Source organism: Lepidochelys olivacea (genome assembly GCF_965140295.1).
Source record: "Lepidochelys olivacea isolate rLepOli2 genome assembly, chromosome: 2".
Taxonomy (NCBI): Eukaryota; Metazoa; Chordata; order Testudines; family Cheloniidae; genus Lepidochelys; species Lepidochelys olivacea.
Window position 1 is genome coordinate 17,924,000 of NC_140412.1, and position 18,291 is coordinate 17,942,290.

Here is an 18,291-nt window from a genome sequence, read left to right on the forward strand (position 1 = left end):
TATTGGAAATAGTTTCAACTGTCAATAAGTGATCAATATGTTAAGGCAACTCAAATAAAAAAGAAAAAGTAAACTCCAGACGTTCACCAGGAGTTATAAACAATAATTAGCAATACGTGTCAATTAAGAGAACATGCAAAAATCTTAAGCATAATTTACATATACATATAAAATCTGTCTGTGCATGTAGATTGTATGTGATGTACTTCCTTCAGATAATACAGTGGAGTAGCAACACCATACTTAAGGTTGTGCCAGACATCTAATTTTAACGTGGCTGAAAAAGTTGCATTAGAAATGTGTTTTCAAAGAAGGGATTGATTTGAAATGCTGGATGTAGTTTGAATTTAGCTATCACGATTCCAAACAACACCATATGTTAAACATTTTTGAAGTGGCTCTTGTTTTCTTCAGAACCCTTTTTAAAATGTACTAAAGCAGCCTTCGGTATGATGTTAATGTGATCTTTTGCTATCTGTACTTTGGATGATGGTTAGATAAAAGCTGCAGCATGCTTTGTATCACTACTTTTTAAGATTCAAAGAGTTACCATTTCGGGCCTCCACAAGACTAATTAACAATGTAAGAGGCATAAGAGCTGTGATGACACAGTGACTGAGGGTGTCAGATGACGCATTGTGTCAGGCTTACTTGTTACTATGGCGCTAGAGGTCTTCAGAAAATGCAGTGGTAATCCACATTAACCCAGTGTGCATGTCTGCTGTACTCTAGTGGCCAGGCCACTTATAGAGGTTTATGCTATTGCATGTGAATTAATGGAGCTGGTCCTTTAGGGCCCCACAGCAGACATGCGTGCTTTTAGATTCAGAGTTCAATCCCTGAGGACCAAGGGAGTCATTATGTGAGGTTGCCCATGCAGGGGTTGTGGATTGTGTATTCTCAACATGAGCTTCTCAGGGCAGATGGAATGCGTTAATCACACAAACACAGGTGTGACTTTATAGCCCCCTTGAGTGGTTAGATCATGTATAATAATACCCATAAGCCAGATCATCTGCAAGGACTGAATTTGGGAACTAGTAGATCTCAAGCCTTAAGCCGCTGCTGCTTAGCTCCATTAGCTCACATGTAGGAGCAGACGTGTGAGCCTCTACAGAGCCCTTCAGGGTGAGGCTGTCTCTTGCTGTGCAGTTATTTTCTTGGGGGCTTGTAGGAGCTACTTTAATATAAATAATACTGATAATAAGCTACAAGCATCAAATGCCATGGTGATATATTTAAGCATGATCTTCTTTCTCCGAGCTACCTGCTGCTGATGGTTAATTTATTCAGTCAGTTATATTTCATTCATGCCATGTGTTGCTATTTTCTGTCCTCTGCTAGGAGTATAATGTCATGTCATTAAACATTAAGGGACAAAAAGGCCTTAGAAACACAAAAAATGTACCCTGAGTTGTCTCATTTGTAGACAAATCAGTACCTCCTTGCTGCAGGAAACATCTCATTAACTAGCAATAGAAGAAGATGCATGAATGGAACAGGGCAGGCTTAATATAGGTCTCATAAATGAAAAAAAATAAAGCTGTAACTGTTCTGATGTGTAGATCCTTCCCATTTCAATCTCAAATGAGTGGTTTTGTGGCTCTCTAATATTCTGTGCAACTTTCTGGCCATATGAATTACCTGTAGTATATACGTGTCCTTGTATGCACCAAGAGCTAAAATATTTCCTTTGAACCATGGCCACGTAGCCCAAGTTTGGCCCCGTGGGGAAGGAAAACTCTCCTCAAGATATGCCACAACTGTTACTGTAACTTTAAAGCTGCCAAAGCCTCCATTCTTTCTCTGTCCATGCACCCTGGGGACAAAAACGGGTGGATTTTCAGTCTCCCCACTGGCCCTTCCTCAGCCTGCCCTCCAAGACACAGGGGATGTGCACCTCCTACTTCTGAGGGAATTATGTGCCAAAAAAAATAAAAATTCTGCACACAATATTTTGAAATTCTGCAAATTTAATTTGTCAATAAAGAAATGAGAAGGCTCCAGCATGGCAGTGAGGAGCACAGGTGACTGGCTTCACAGAGGTGGGAGATCACCCTGCAGCCCCTCTACCCCTGGACACGGACTTGGCCATGAGGCTGCACCCAATCCTGACACAGCACAAAGGCTGGGCCTGCCCCAAAGGTCCATGTCCCAGGGAGGGAGAAGGGATCTCCCACCTCTGTGCAGCCAGTGGCCTGTGCTCCTTACTGCCATGCTAGAGCCTCCACATTTATTTATTGACATATAAAATTTGCAGAATTTTGCAGAATTTCTAATTTTTTGGCACAGAATTTTCTCAGGAATAAGACTTCCAAATCCACACATTTGAACCATCTCTAAAAATTATCTACTGTAGTCTTTATTACACAACATTAAGGTGTAGATGAAACAGCTCAATTCCCATCGATTTCCGTTGAGCCATCATTTCACCCTTATCTCTGGATCTTTCAGGGCTAGAAGGAAGTGTTGTATATCTCACTGGAAAGCTTATTCCACTGCTTCTGGGGCCCTGCTCCCGAAAAGAAATGCAGCTTAATTGCAAGGAGTGCTTCTTGGGGTTCCTATGTATATGAGGGTAGGTGTACACTTAAAACACTACAGCAGCACTGGTGCAGCTGGGCCACTGTAGCGCTTCAGTGAAGATGCTACTGTCTGGACAGGAGAGCTTATCCCATCAGTGGAGTTAATCCACCCCCACAAGAGGCAGTAGGTATGTCGACAGGAGAAGGGCTCCCGTTGACATAGCATTGTCTACTCCGGGGGATAGGTCAGTATAACTGCTTCGCTCAGGGATGTGGATTTTTCACACCCCTGAGCGACATAATTATACTGATGTATGTTTATAGTGTAGACCTGGCCTAAGTGCCATGTGAGCACTCCATAAAGTGATAGAATTGCCAGTGAAGATTCATGTTTTTGACTAGTCTTGGGCCAAATCCAGAGAATTCCACATTTTAATTCTTCTTCAAATATCTTTGTATTTTCAGAGAAAATAGTCATATATCCAAATCAATTTAGCACAGATGTACTTGCATGACAAAGATGATATTTATCAGCTTACGTTACCCTCGGCTACAGTGACACGTACAGTGTGCCCGCTGGTTTGTTGTTATGTATTAGAGAGTTGTCTTTGTTCACAGCCAGTCTTGGATTGTTAGGAAAAAAATCTAGTAGAAAAGAATGTACAAATGCTATTATCAATATAAATCATCTAATACTGAAAAAAGAGGACAGGTTGATTGGAACTTAACAGTGAGTGTTACTATTAGAAACCAGTTTTCCTGACAATCTTGAGGCACCATGAATGACAGTGAGAAGATACCAACTGTTACAGGGCAGTGGTTTCTAAAAGGCATATTTAAGGAGATGCTTACTCTTACAAAAAGGGAACATATTCTAAGCATACTAAAAATATACTAGTTTTCCATCAGGAAATATTATCAGATGGATTTTCATGGGATGACTTCAGTTTGTCGATAATATGAGTTTTGGGCTAAACTGATGAATGGTATGTTGAGGTGAAAAAAAAGACTATTATATTGAAACATGTAACCATTGTTTTATAACACTGTGACATAAGAGAAAGAGTGATCTAGGTACCTGTTGCCATTCTAAAATTACCATAGGCTAGACGGACAGGCAGGTAGATTGATATGATCAAGTTACCTGGTATCAACAAAATATCCAACAAATGTAGCTCTCCTTTCTATTTAAAAATCATTTCCAAATATAGCTGATTTTTGCAAATCTATTTGTAATTGTGCAAATAGAGCAAAACATGTTTGTATAAGTTATGGGCTGTTCACAAACTTTTCATTTTATCCCTCCTGCTATTTGTAATTCATGGTTTCTGATTGTTCATCTTAGTCAAATGATATTGTTTCCAGTCTCAACAGGAGGATTTAAAACATCAGGACACTAAGACATTATGAATGGTATCTGCTTTTATTCATACACAGATACCTTTCTTCACTTTTTAACTGTGAGTAATTGTATGAATAACAGACATTTCCCAGATAATTTGGTGAACAAAACCTATTTATGTGAATATTCATCAATAGTGATTAAAAAGGGCCTCGGCATAATCTAACCAAACAGCCACTTGGAATTCAAATGAAAGGCACAAACAAATTATCTGACTTGCTCTAGATGTCTGGAAATCATTTGCAAAGCCAGGAATAGAACCCAGTGGTCCTGACTTTATCTTCTACTCAAATCACTCTCTCAGCCAGAGCTAGTAAACAATGTTTTTGTAGTATTTCACCAGCTCAGGTCGGGAGAATCATTCGAGTAGAAGACAAAGTCCGAACTACTGGGTTCTATTCCAGGCTTTGCAAGTGACTTCCAGACACCTGGGACAAGTCACATAATTTATTTGTGCTTCTCCTTACCCAGCTGTAGAATGGACAGAATACTGATCTACCTCAAAAGGGTGTTGGGAGGCTTTGTCAATATGTGTAAAATGTTTTGAAGTCCTTGAATGAAAAGTGCTAGGCACGTGCAAAATATTGTAATGGCTGAAGTTAGGATTGTAGGTCATAATCCCAGATATAGGGTCAGGTTCTCTCCACTCTTCCAAACCCTTTGCACTGCTCCACCAGCAAAAAGGTGCCAGATGCTGGTTGTATCTAGCCAGCTGAGAATTCCTTCAGTGAAAGGAGGTCTCAGCTGGCCTAAAGCCAGCATAGCCAGTTCCTACCCTGTGTACTCTCCCCTGGTCCAGACACAGAGGGCATGCTGGGAACCAAAGTAGGTTTCTAGGGGTGCAGCAGGAGTGTGCTGTGCTCTCCCCAGCTTGTGTAATGGACCCTTTGGGGCCACTAAGCTGCTCTAAATTCCAGCAGGACCAGGGCAAACTAGAGACTTATAAAGCCATATCACACTCTGTGATAGGCCCCCTTCTTCAGTGCTAAGTGGGTTTTGGTGCTGCAGATCATCCTGGCCCATAGCTCTGAAGCCTGGATTGGGAGAGGACTGAAGTGTGCATACCTCATTTAAGGATATATTTAATCATGTCAGTTCTGTTCATTGCATACCACTGCCACTGGGATCACCACCACAAAGAGAGTGACGAATGCATGGCTTCTCTGTCACGGTTGGAAGGGAAGGATTAGCATCTCCTGATTGCTAGTGGAGGCCTCGCTTTAATCGTTCAACACATTGGTTATTAGACAGTGAACATTTTAATTACAGTCTTTTACTGTTGAATTAATTGTTATTGGTTATATTTTCAAATGCCAAGGTTTTTCACAACAAACCATAGAAAAGCACGTAGGTTACCAAATTAAAGCCCTCCCTGATTAAAATAAAACTCTGACCGATCAATAATAATGTCTTTCTTTGGGTTTTTTTCTTTCCAGAACCGATTTCCTGGGCACAAAGGAGGCATCCTTGCTACTGATGGCAATGTTCCTGTTAGCCGTATTTTATCATGGTCAACAGGTAAAGCAAACATTTACTGTAATGCTCGCTTTACAAACTAGAATTGCAGGATGCAGCAATAATTACTTTCAAAATACCAGCTGGCATTTGAAGCAAATATTTTTATCCACTTGAGTATATGACCTTTAATAATGTAATGTCAAATAAACCTAAATTAAGCAAAGACTGATTAAAGAAGGCTCACATCCAGCACAGTGCAGTTTTAGTGATTCTTAAGAACAGCATGCACTGCATAATGGAGAGAGGCCAAATGTGCAATCGTCTCTGTATCTTAGGTACTTATATGGCTTCCATAGCCATAGTATTGGAGTGTCTCACCACCTTTGATGTATTCATCCTCATCACACCACTGTGAAACAGGGCAGAGCTGTTAGCCTCAATTTACAGATAGGAAAGGGAGGCATAGAGAGGCCAAGTAATTGGGACTTGAGTGCAGAACTCCTACGTCCCAGGTGAGTGCCCTAACCACTGGGAAAGACTTCCTACCTAGGATACCTCAGAAATAGAGAATTATGGTTAAAGGGGGACCAGGATCTGAAGCCATCCATACTTCTGGATTTGTAAACGTAGAACCGCATTGAAGTTGTTGCAAAACCAATCCAGGGCAGTGTCGGTCACTAAACTCCTCTGGGTTATACAGTAGGAATGTTAAGATCTAACCCTAGGCAGTCCTAGTCCAGTGCTGGAAAACCCCCTTTGGCTTTGACTGAAGTTTTTTTCTAGTAATCTCAGAAGGATCAAGCCCTTAGAACACCCCAAGTCATGCAAGGTTCACCTGTGGCATCGAACCACAGTGCTGCATTCGAGCAACCAACGTGAAGGAACAGCACTCCTGGGGGTGGGGCGGTATTTGGAGTCATTCTGCTTCAGGAAGATGCAATGTCTCCTGGAGCTCCCTGGTTGGGCTGGTGGGGGTAGAGGTAATTTGCTACAGCCATTTAGGGCATGAAGCATACTCCCCTCTGCCGTCTGGAAGGAGAGGAGAGCATGGGGAAGGCATGGCTCTGTATGTTCTCAATCTCTTTCCAGGGAATTGTTCCTAGGGACAAACAACTTGGCAGCAGCCCTTGTGCTCTCACAAATACAGGGGCTGTGATTCAGACCAGCCCTTACACAGTCTAAGATTTGGACGATAATGTAGAGTTACTTTCACTGACTACACCAACGTGTAAATTTGGCCCTGACTTGCACCATATTGCAGCAAGCGAATGGATTGCACACTGTAAATCCATGGTCCTAGATGTTTTTAAATCATTTCTTATTTCTGGAGATCTTGAAGTTTATTCATAGAAAAAATAGCATGTGATCATGTAATTAAATACAGTATCATAATGCATGTGCACAAGAGGGCCAAATTAAGGTTGCATGGGAAATGCTTATGCTGGCATTTCCTAACTTTTAAAGTGCTTGAGTTTGCAACCTTAATGTTCTTTCAATATAATTTGTATGTAATTTCCCAGTTTAAAAAAAAATAAACAAAAAAAGAAATCCCACTACATGGTATCATATTGACACCCATGTGGGGTATTGGTGGGGCTGGAACCTTTAGATCTCTTCCACTTGAGCTAATGGAGTAACTGATAGCATTAGCAGGTTGTCATCCTCTATGGGGATGGTTTTACCATCACCCCCTGCTCTAGAAGGGGATGAGAAGCACACTTTGCCAGTAGTTTAATAAATACTTGCTGAGAAATGGTGGGACTTAGAAACCTTGAGTTCCATTCCAGGCTCTGTGGGGGGAGTGTTCTCTAATGAGCACAGACTCTTCTTCATATTTCCCCCAAGATTAGACCCCTTCTGCTCCATCCTGTCCAACTTGTCCCTGTCCTAATTCAGTCTCTTTCCCACCCCTGGTTTCTAATCCCAGCCCCATTCTCCTCACCTAGTCCCAATCTCAACTCATCAGGTTTATCATTCCAGCCCTAGCCTCTTGCTGAGCAAATCCTATTATAATGACTCCAGATTCCCTGTCCCATTCTCTCCTAATTTCCAGCCCTAGCATCCTTGCCCAGACATTCCACTTCCCCTTTCCTAACTCCTCATCCAATCTGACTCTCTCTCCCATACTCTGGCCTCCAGTCACCACATCCATATTCCCTGCCCCTACTGGTTCCCAGTTCCAGTCTCCCTCCTTGAGCTTGTCCTCCAATGTCAGAGCTTCTTGTCCAATTTCAGTTGCCCACTTCCCCTGCACCAGCTCCTTGTCTCGGTCTCTTTGCTCAGTCAGTCCCAGTTCTCCTCCCGGACCCTGACTCCTTACTGGTATACGTCTGCCTTCCCCGCTCAATGCCTTCCCCCTTCCCCAATGCTTCTGAGTCCCCATCTCCTTGCCTAGCCAGTTTTCCCACCTGACTGTTCCTCTAATCCTGGTCTCCCACACACTTACTGGCTCCCAGTCTCTCTCCAACATTTCCCACCCATTCTCAGTCCCAATCTCTTTGGCCTGTCCCAATTCCACTCCCATGCTGGTTGTCCTAATCTACTCTTCCCCCAGCTCCAGCTCTAGCCCCCTCTGCCTTCAAATCAGGCATCTTCCTCCTTCATATTGCCTAGGCTCAGCAGGGAGGTCATGGAGAACACAGGAGAGAAAGGCTCTCTGCTCTCAGTTTTAGTATTCAGATGGCCTACAGCAGGTCAGAGCTGCAGTTGCAAGGAAAGTCCTGTTCAACTGCCAGCTGGAAAAATGTTCATTGCAGACAGAATCTTTGGAGACTTTAGCTGCTTACGCCTAACAAGTCAATACTGAGCCCATTTGAACCGTGATTTTCCAAAGATTTATAGCTTGGCCAAATTTGGCTGGATTTTCACAGGGTCAGCAAAAGGTATACTGCTGACACAAAGGCCACCCCCTGCCAACTTTCAAGACTCTGCCCCAAACATGGGCACACACTAGAACTTTCAAAAATGGTTGCCCACCACTATATTTTTCCCTAGCCTCATTCTCAGAAATGGCTAAACAATACTGGCTGACATTTTCCAAAAATAAATAAATAAATAAAATCCACACTGATGCAGACACCTGGCATGAAAAATTTCAGTCAAAACAGCTGTAGTCTGGCAAAGTTATAAGCAACTGAAAACAGGGCTTTATAATGGGCAACATCAGGCAACCTTAATAATATGCTGCTTATAATATGCCACTGTGTAACCTTGTGCTCCTTGCTGTGTCCTAATTTCAGCTTCCACTCACTTCAGCTATACATTGAAAGCATGTAAAAGTCAAAGAGAGCCCAGCTCTCCCAGAAATAGATATATAAAAATAAGTAAATCACTATGGAAACATGGAGATAATGGGGGTTTGCAAGAAAGGGGTTGAAAGAACTGTAAATGCTTTAGTGTTGGATTTTTTTGTTTTTCAAATTACATAGTATTGAATGGTGTGAAATAAAAAGAAAGTTTTAGAAGTGGATGAAACAGAACATTAAAAGTACCTCAAAGAAGAGCATAAAACCTTTAAAGTGTAACAAAAAGCAAAAAAACCCTGACATGTGCTAAATAAAAATCACGACAGTGATTCTTCATGTTGCAACTCCAGTATTATGTTGCAGCAAAGACACTGATTTCAGCATGCATTGGTGTAAAACTGGAGTGATATGATGAAGGAACCATGCTCAGAATATTTTAGGGACGGGGGGAAATGCTGTAAAGTGACTGATTGATATGTCCAAAGGGAGAACATGAATGTAGGAAATACAAGCTCAGGAAATGAAAAGGGACAGTTGTGCAGAGTGGCTCCCGGATGGGGCTGAGTACCCTCCCCCTCACTGACTCCTCTGGATAGCAGCTAAAGGCCTTTCTGGGGTGGAGAAACAGGGGGACTTGATTCAGCTTTGGCTTGTTTGGTCCCTGGCTACAGTTATTAAAGCCTCACTTTAGCTGCTTAGGCAGAGTATTAGAGTTAAGGTTAGGTCTAATAGATGCTTTAGCTGCTATCCAGAGAGCTAGGGCCCTAGAAGCATTTCCCTGTATGGATTTTGTCTTGAAACATTTTTCTCTTGTCGAGGAACTTGTATGTGATGTTCTATTTTGATGTGTTTTTAAGGTATGTTCTAGTTCTATGTAATTTGGGCTACATGATTTTTGAATGAAATAAATACTTCAATATAGAATAGCCATAAGACTGGGACTGCCTCAAATGTCAGAACAGCTCTCCTGTGCAACATGTCATTTCAAAATATTGCTGTAAGTCAAATGCTTTTAGAATATAATTTTCAGGCTCAGAATGCTTGTTTTTGTGTTAAATTAGGTTCCTGGTATGGAAATATTTGATTTATGTTGATACCATATATTGCTAATGGAACTATTTTTAATTAGGGGTTTAGCATGACTGATTTTTCCAGACTTATGTGCTGCACCAGAGATGGATTCTTTAGGAAATTCTCTCACTGTGACGAGACAGCCTTGCTCTGTCTCGACTGTATCTAGAAAAAGTAACTTAAAAGCTTGTGTGTGCAAAATGAGGGATGAACTTTAAATTAAGTTTGTCAGGCTCCATAAAGAATGGCAGACAGCTAACAATTCTGAAATGGAAAACACTCACATTTGTTTTAACACGAATCTCCTGCCTAATAACTATTCCTAGAACAGTGCATGCCTCAACCTATTCTACCACAGCTAAGTGAGGAGAGGGATGAGAGACTGGGGGTAGGAGGCTTCAGCCAAAGGCATTATTTTCTTCTGCAATCCAGACTTTTGAACAGCATATGTCATACAGGATGAAATTCCGCTGTATTTACTACTCAGTGCTCATCTGGAGATTTGCATACATTGATGACCCACAATACTGGGATAATATTTCAGTTCTGCAGAGCTCTGCATTCTGGCTGGTAGGACCGATTTGCCTAAGTAGCTATTTCTCAACCACAAAATAAACACAATTATCTCAGCTTCTCACCCTCTCTACCTTGTTACTCCATTGGCGCTACTCTCCTCCACTGAATTAATCCCAAGGGAGATTAAGTCCACATACTTGCAGTAAAGAGCTTCTTGTAATTTAGTTATATTTATTTTAGATGCTCTTCCTCTCCACCTGGTTGAGATTCATCAGTGCGGCTGGAGGAGAATCCAGCATCCATCCTCAGACCTTTCAGCATCTGAATAGCTCTGAATGTGGAAAGGGGCTCTATGGGAGGAGAGGTGAAAGCAGGAGAGAATTTGGGGAAGGGAAAAGAATCTTAGGGAAAGAGAGAAGAAGGAAAATGGAGGGAAGCTTTGAAATTCAATGTGATGTTAAAACTCCCTCTTGCCGTTGGAGTACAGGGTAACCCTTCTGGAGACTGATCCATCTCCCACTGAGTCTTTCCACTGAACTCAGTGGGAAGTGGCAGGTCTTGCAAGTGTAGTGAAAGGGGAGAAAGCACATTTGCAAGCACTCTGTCCTTGGAATCTTTTAGTCCAGCATGTGATTATTTGCTCTTAGAGGAAGCACCCTCAAGAGATGTCTTGACTACACTCCCTCTTCCCCAAAATAAACTACACTAGAAATACTGAGAAAACTGAGAGTTGAACCCGTTAGCACCTTGTGCTTCCACCATGCATGGTGATTATATATGCATAGAGGCTGGATGGTATCTCCACTCCTAGGAACTGGGGCTTTTTGGCTTCCCATGCAATAGCCTATTTTCTTTACTCAATAATGAAGGTAGCCACATTTCTAGTAATCACATGGCAGAACCAAAAAATCTGATTAGCAGTGATGCAGCCCTTGGAACAGTCCTTTCCCATTAACACCACAGTGGGGCCGTTCCATTTGTTCACAGACAAAAATAACCTTACATTTTAGATATTTAATAACCCTGTATATACAAACCACTCTCACCCACAAAGTCACATAGAGTCAACTCTGGAGTAGAACAGAGCAGCCATTTTGTGCCAGGGAGGCATAGAAAATTGTTCCAGCTGAAATAAGAGGGAATTTTAAATAGCGAAAATTAAATTATCCAGATTGGATTTTGGCCTGGATATAAAGGCTAACCACTGATATGCTGGACTGGACTTGGAGGAGTCTTATGTTAAAATTCTCCCAATGTTAGTAATTTATTTTTCACAGGCAATTTAAAGACATATATAATTTCAAAGCTCTCATTCTAAACTACAAAATAAAATTTGAATGAAATCTTTCATTATGTGCAATGAGAAATATTCTGCAAATAACTAAATTTCTAAATGTTATAGAAGACAATTTTCTAACTCAAAAAGTGTTGCATCCAACCCCGGGGAATTCTATATTAGTCCTCATGTTGACAGATAAAGAAGAACTGATCACAAATCTAAAAATTAGTGGTAGCTTAGATACAAGTGATTATGACTAGATCACTCTTATAACATGCAAATAGCATAAAGTCCACAACAGTTTTATAACATATGATGCTTTAAAAGGGTCAATTTCACAAAGCTGAAAACAATTATGAGCCAAGTCAGCTGGAAGGAAGAATTTAATTGGTAAAAATGTGAATAATAATTGGGAATTGTTTAAGAATACTTTGTCAGATTGTGCTTTTGGGGGCATCTAACAATCGAGAAAGAAGGCTGTATTGGTTAAAATAGCAACCTGGTTTAGAGCTATAAAAATAGACAGATAAATAAATAAATTAAATTAAACCAATGGAAGAAAATGGAAGTTGATAGTCGTGAGTATAAATCAGAAGGTAGAACTTATAGAAAATTGATAAGAGACGCAAAAGGGATCTACAGAGAAATGTATGGACAGCTCATTTAAGAACAATAAGAAGGATTTTTTAAAACATATTAGAAACAAAAAGAATCCTAACAATGGTATTGGTTCATTACTAGATGGAAATATTAGAATGATCAATAAATAACGCAGAAAAGGCAGAAGTGTTCAATAAATATTTTGTTCTGTATTTGGGAAAAACATAAGATGTTGTCATATCATGTGATAACACTCTTTCCATTCCACTAGTATCTCAGGAGGATGTTAAACATAAGCTACAAAAGTTACACATTTTCAAATCAGCCAGCCTGGGTAACTTGCATCTAAAAGTTTTTAAAGAGCTGGCTAAGGAGCTCACTGGATCATTAATGTTGATTTTCAGTAAGTCTTGGAACACTGGGGAAGTTCCAGAAGACTGGAAGAAAGCTAATGTACCAATATTTAAAAAGCGTAAATAGAATGACAGAGTCTGTGATTCTGAAATTGATCCTGGGCAAGACAACGATTAAGCAGATAATTAGGAAAGAATTAAAGGAGGGTAATGTAATTAATGCCAACCAAAATGGGTTTATGGAAAATAGATTGTGTCAAACTAACTTGATATCTTTTTCTGATGAGGTTACAAGTTTGGTTGATAAAGGTAACAACGTTGATGTAATAAACTTCAGTAAGGCATTTGATTTGGTACCACATGCCATTATTGAAAAATTAGAATGATTTAAAATGAACATGGCACACATTAAATGGATTAATAGCTGGCTAACCGATACGTCTCAACATGTAATTCTAAACAGGGAATCATCATTGAACTAGTATATTCCTAATAGAGTCCCACTCTTTTCTTGGCCTCATACTATTTAACATGTTTACGAATGACCTGGAAGAAAACATACAATCATCACAGATAAAGTTTGCAGATAATGCACAGTTTGGGGGACTGGTAAATAATGAAGAGGACAGGTCACTGATACAGAGCAATCTGGATCACTTGTTAAGCTGGGTGCAACCAAACAATATGTGTTTTAACATGGTTAAATATAAATGTGTACATCTAGGAACAAAGAATGCAGGCCATACTTACAGCATGGGAGACTCTATTAGGAACATACTTGTTCTAAATAAGATGTGTGGGTGGTGATGGAAAGTCAGCTGAACATAAGCTCCCAGTGTGATGCTGTGGCCAAAAGATTTAATGTGATCCTGGGATGCATGAAGAGGGGATTCTTGGGTAAGAGCAGAGAGGTTATTTTACCTCCTTATTTGACACTGGTGCAACCACTTCTGGATCACTGCATCCAGTTCTGGTGCCCTGTGCCAGAGAATTGAGGCCCAAGAGATGGGTCAGCACTCTGATCACGGTAGGCTCAGTTAGTTTACGCAGTGTCAGCAGATTGAGGAAATAGGGAGGAATTAGCATTCAGATGGGGAGGCTGTATAACTGGAATTAATTCGTCCATAAATTGACTAGCTTGATAAAAGGCAGGAAGGAAGTGTTAGAGGGAGGGAGGATAAGGCCGGGTGTGCCCAGATTGAAGGAGATCCCAAGGAAGAGAGTTCTCTTTTCCTCCAGGGCCCTGATAAACAGGCACTGAAGGTTGTAGGGATTCTGGCTGTTGTTTTGCACTCTACAGGTGCTGATGCAGGGGACAGTAAAAGAAGAGAGTCTGAGCAGTTCATGGGGTTACAAGGACAACAGTGTGGGGGAAGGGGGAACACTATCATCCCCACAATTCAAGAACGATGTTGATAAATTGGAGAGGGTTCAGGGCAGAGCCACAAGAATGATGAAAGGATTAGAAATCATGCCTTATAGTGACAAAATCAAGGAACTCAATTGATTTATCTTAACAAAGAGAAGATTAAGAGGTGACTTGATTATGGTCTACACATTCCTATATAGGGAACAAATATTTGATAATGGGCTCTTCAGTCTAGCAGTGAAAGGTATAACATGATCCAATGGCTGGAAGTTGAACCTAGACAAATTAGAACCTAGACTAGAAAGGTGTAAATTTTTAACAATGAGGGTAATTAACCATTGGAACAATTTACCAAGGATCAAGGTGCATTTTCCATCACTGTCAATTTTTAAATCAAAATTGGATGCTTATTCTAAAAGAAACGCTTTACAAATTATTTTGGGGAAGTTCTATGACCTGTGTTACAATGGAAGTCAGACAGGATGATCACAGTGGAACCTTCTGACCTTGGAATCTATGAATCTGTTAATCTAAAGCCCCACGTAATTATTCAAATCACGAGGGGATCCCATGACAAGTAAAAAGAAAAGGAGTACTTGTGGCACCTTAGAGACTAACCAATTTATTTGAGCATGAGCTGTAGCTCACGAAAGCTCATGCTCAAATAAATTGGTTAGTCTCTAAGGTGCCACAAGTACTCCTTTTCTTTTTGCGAATACAGACTAACATGGCTGTTACTCTGAAACATGACAAGTAAATGAGAGATGATTTTAGGCCTCTTTTTCCTGGTGATGTAAAGGTAGATCAGGGTCTTATCTGCACCCTGGCTCATAACACAAGAGCAAGGGGGTATTCAATGAGATTGAAAGCTGAAAAAACTGGTAAAAGGAAATAGTTTTACAGACTATGCACCGTTAGCCTGTGGAACTCACTGCCATCGATATAACAGAGATCAAGAACTTAGCAAGATTCATATGGATGACAAGAGTTTTAGAAAATAGTGCAAAATAAATACAAGTTTGTAATGAGATATAAACCTGCATCCTGCAGGGCTTAAACTCTGTTCTAGCTATGGGAAGTGAGGAAGAAACTTTCCCTCCAGTTAGGTTATCCTATAACGGTCCATGCAGCATTTCTTGCACCTTTCTCAGAAGATCACTGGCCAGTGTTCTTGACAAGATACTGAGCTGGATGGACCACTAGACTGCTACAATGTGTCAATACCTAAATTCATTGTTCATCATTGGGGATTATCCTCTAGACAAAGATACCAAGTGTCTTATCTGGTCTGCTCTCAAACATTTCTCGTGCTGGAATCTCAATAACTGTCATTGGCAAATCATTTGATTGGCTAATGCATCTCACAGCTAGAAAATGTGCCTGTTCTCTTATTTGAAATATTCCCATTCTAGTTGTTTGACCCTTACTCCTGGTTGTATCATCCCAAACAGCATAAATCGTTCTTTGACATGTTTGATGGCATCCATACACAGACACAGCCCCATTATTTCAGTGCCTTTCCATAGTTCAATCAGTGACCGCTTCTGCACCTCTACCAGGATTAAACTGCATTGTCTTCCTTCAGATCCCTCATTAAAACTCTCTCATTTGATGTGATGCCTACAAAAATCTGAACAATGCAATGGTGAGGCAGCTGGTATCTAGAGACCACTATTGTCTCATTCTTCCGTGTGCTCCCCACGCCTGTCTGCACCCACCTATTGCCTCACGTTCTAGGGACTCTTTTCCAGAGATCCTGTTTGTACAGCATCTACTGCACTGGGGTCCTGGCCCATGACTGGGGCTACTAGGCACTATGGTTATACAAATAATCAATAGCAATTTTGCAACCTTTGGAACCAGAATGCAATCTGAATGAAACTACAGATTATTCATGTAGCTACAAGACAATCTATATGCTTCCACTATCATATATAAGTTCAAAAGCAAATGTCTATTTGCCCTAGCAGCAGAAACAGCTCACTTCAGGCATCTCAAACTTGAAAGTCTGAAGCATGTTGGGCTTTTCATTTTTTTTTTCACTGAGAGAAGAGTGCTTGTCCTTGAGATGTAAATTATTCTCTGCACAGTATCCTTATTCACCCTGGCTCTGTTTTTTTGTGAAGTACATTCCAGTTGAAAACAGTTGTAAAAAGCTGAATATATTTTCTGATTCAGGAGCTGGAAGAATATGTTGTTAACCTAGCTATGTATTCTGTTACTTTATCTCATGTCTGACTCCATAATATCATTCTTTAAGTAATGCAGACATGTTCTAGGGGGAAATAACTTTATTGAAATTTTCCAACCACTAAATATAAGATAGCAATATGACTCATGTTATTGGGCCCTTGATTCCTTTGCGATTCTCACTATACATGACAAAATGCTGGTATTTGTTTATAGGAGAAAGAAAATTATTTAGGAGTCATAGTTCTGGTGTCTACAGCACTGAAGTAATTTAGGTAGTAGCGACAGGCTTCCATGATTACAATCCCATGTCTGCATTTAGCTCATCAGACTTAATGTTTGCCTTTCTTCATAAATATAGCTTGAATACACAGCCCGCCTGGACTTTCTGTGGCGTGTTCAAGCGAAAGAAGAAATCAACGAAATGAAGGAATTAAGGGAACACAATGAAAATATGCTTCGAAATATTCTGCCAAGTCATGTTGCCCGTCACTTCCTGGAGAAGGATCGAGATAACGAAGTACATATCAGTTTGTTTCTGATACTTTTTTCCTAACAGGCAAAAGAAAAATAGTGTCCTTTATGATACTGTGAGAATGTTAAAGCTGTTGCCTCTGTCTGACATTATTTATTCCATGCAGAAAATAATGCTAAAAGAACATTAATGTTGCAAATCCCTCCAAAGATAGGAAATGCCAGAATTAACTAATGCCTGTGTAACCTTAATACACTCTGCTCATGCATAATTAGTCTTGTTCAGCATCACACAGGAAGTTTGTGGGAGAGCTCTCCTGGGTGCCAGTCCAGCCCCTTAAATCCAAGAGAACATCCTTTCTCTTTTTACAGCCGTTTGCCTCATTTACTATCCATCCTGTGCACTGAGGGATGCATCCGATGATGTGAGCTGTAGCTCACGAAAGCTTATGCTCAAATAAATTGGTTAGTCTCTAGGGTGCCACAAGTCCTCCTTTTCTTTTTGTGTATGAAACAGGGGTTTTCTTAGAACAAATATAGACCATGTAATTAAAGAATGTATCCTAATGGGCCTTGGCAAACTTAATAAGGATATGTTAAGAATCAGAATAAATACAAAGCTACACTGGACAGGCCCCTGAGACAGAGGAAACAGGCAATAACAGCTGCTGGTAGGGGAGGCTTTGGAGATTCTTGATGGAGATCTCAGAGGGGTTTACTCAAGGGATGAAGGAAATCTGAGAAAAAAGAAAAGGGAGAAAGCATGTCTGAAAGTAGTGTGACCAGAAATAAGTCAAATTCTCACAATAATATTAGTAGGGGCCAAGCTGAGCCCTTATCTACACTAAAGGGAAAAGTCAATCTAAGCTATGAAATTTGAGTTATATGAATAGTGTAATTCAAATCGACATAGCTTAGATCAACTTACCATGGGGTCCACAATACGCAATGTCAATGGGAGACACTCTCCCGTCCACTCCCGCTACTCTTCTCGATCAGGTAGATTACAGGCATTGACAGGAGAATGATGGGTGGTCAATTTAGCGGGTCTTCACTAGACCCACTAAATCAACGGCCGATGCATCGATCGCCACAATGTCAATCCTCCAGGAGGTGTAGACAAGCCCTGAGTGTGTTGTAAAGTGCAATGTAAATCAGGCTTGGGATTGGAGATATACATGACCTTTGAACTGTGCATCAGGAACCAAGGGTTCACAAATAGTTCTAGAATCAAGATACCAACAATAAGCTATTTGCTGTACAATTAAATGGGTTCAGAATCCCACTTGTCAGACAGTACTTTTTTGAAAATAGATGTAACTAGCCAAAATAGGTCTGACAGGACATGCCATTGTTTTTTCTAAAAGTTATGCTTTAAAGTATTAGCTAGGAAAAAATGGCATCATCTTCAGGGGTTTACATGTCCAGGCATTTAAGAGTTTCACCTCTTGGGGAATCTCCTACTTTGCAAGAATTAAATTGCTAAGAAAACACAATGTTATTCTGCACAATTGAAAGTGTGTGTGCATATGACAGAAAGAGAGCAAAAGTAAAGCCCTTTTTTTAGTGTGAAATAAACTCCAATTCTGGCCCCTGCCATCTTCTGTCACGAATATACTATGGCTGCTGGAAGGGTACATGCTCCATCCTACTGAACCATTGAGATATGTACCTCCACACACATTCACATTCAGTGCTAAAATAATTTTCAAAAGAAGCATTGAAACCAGTTGCCTGGTATTTCAGTGCTGATGCATTCAATACACTTGCAGTTGGATTTCAGCTGCCACCTCTGCTTTTTGCAAGGCA

At 40.6% G+C, this 18,291-nt stretch overlaps 1 protein-coding gene across 3 annotated transcripts in view; it reads left to right on the plus strand.

Moving 5' to 3' along the window:
* The window catches only part of ADCY8 (adenylate cyclase 8), a 184,593-nt gene that overhangs the window by 147,202 nt on the left and 19,100 nt on the right, over positions 1-18,291 (plus strand). For all 3 annotated transcript variants that reach the window (XM_084621340.1, XM_084621341.1, XM_084621342.1), the window contains 2 exons: positions 5,364-5,445; positions 16,370-16,528. In XM_084621340.1, coding sequence (XP_084477466.1) covers positions 5,364-5,445; positions 16,370-16,528 — 241 coding nt within the window. The remainder of the gene's footprint in view (positions 1-5,363; positions 5,446-16,369; positions 16,529-18,291) is intronic.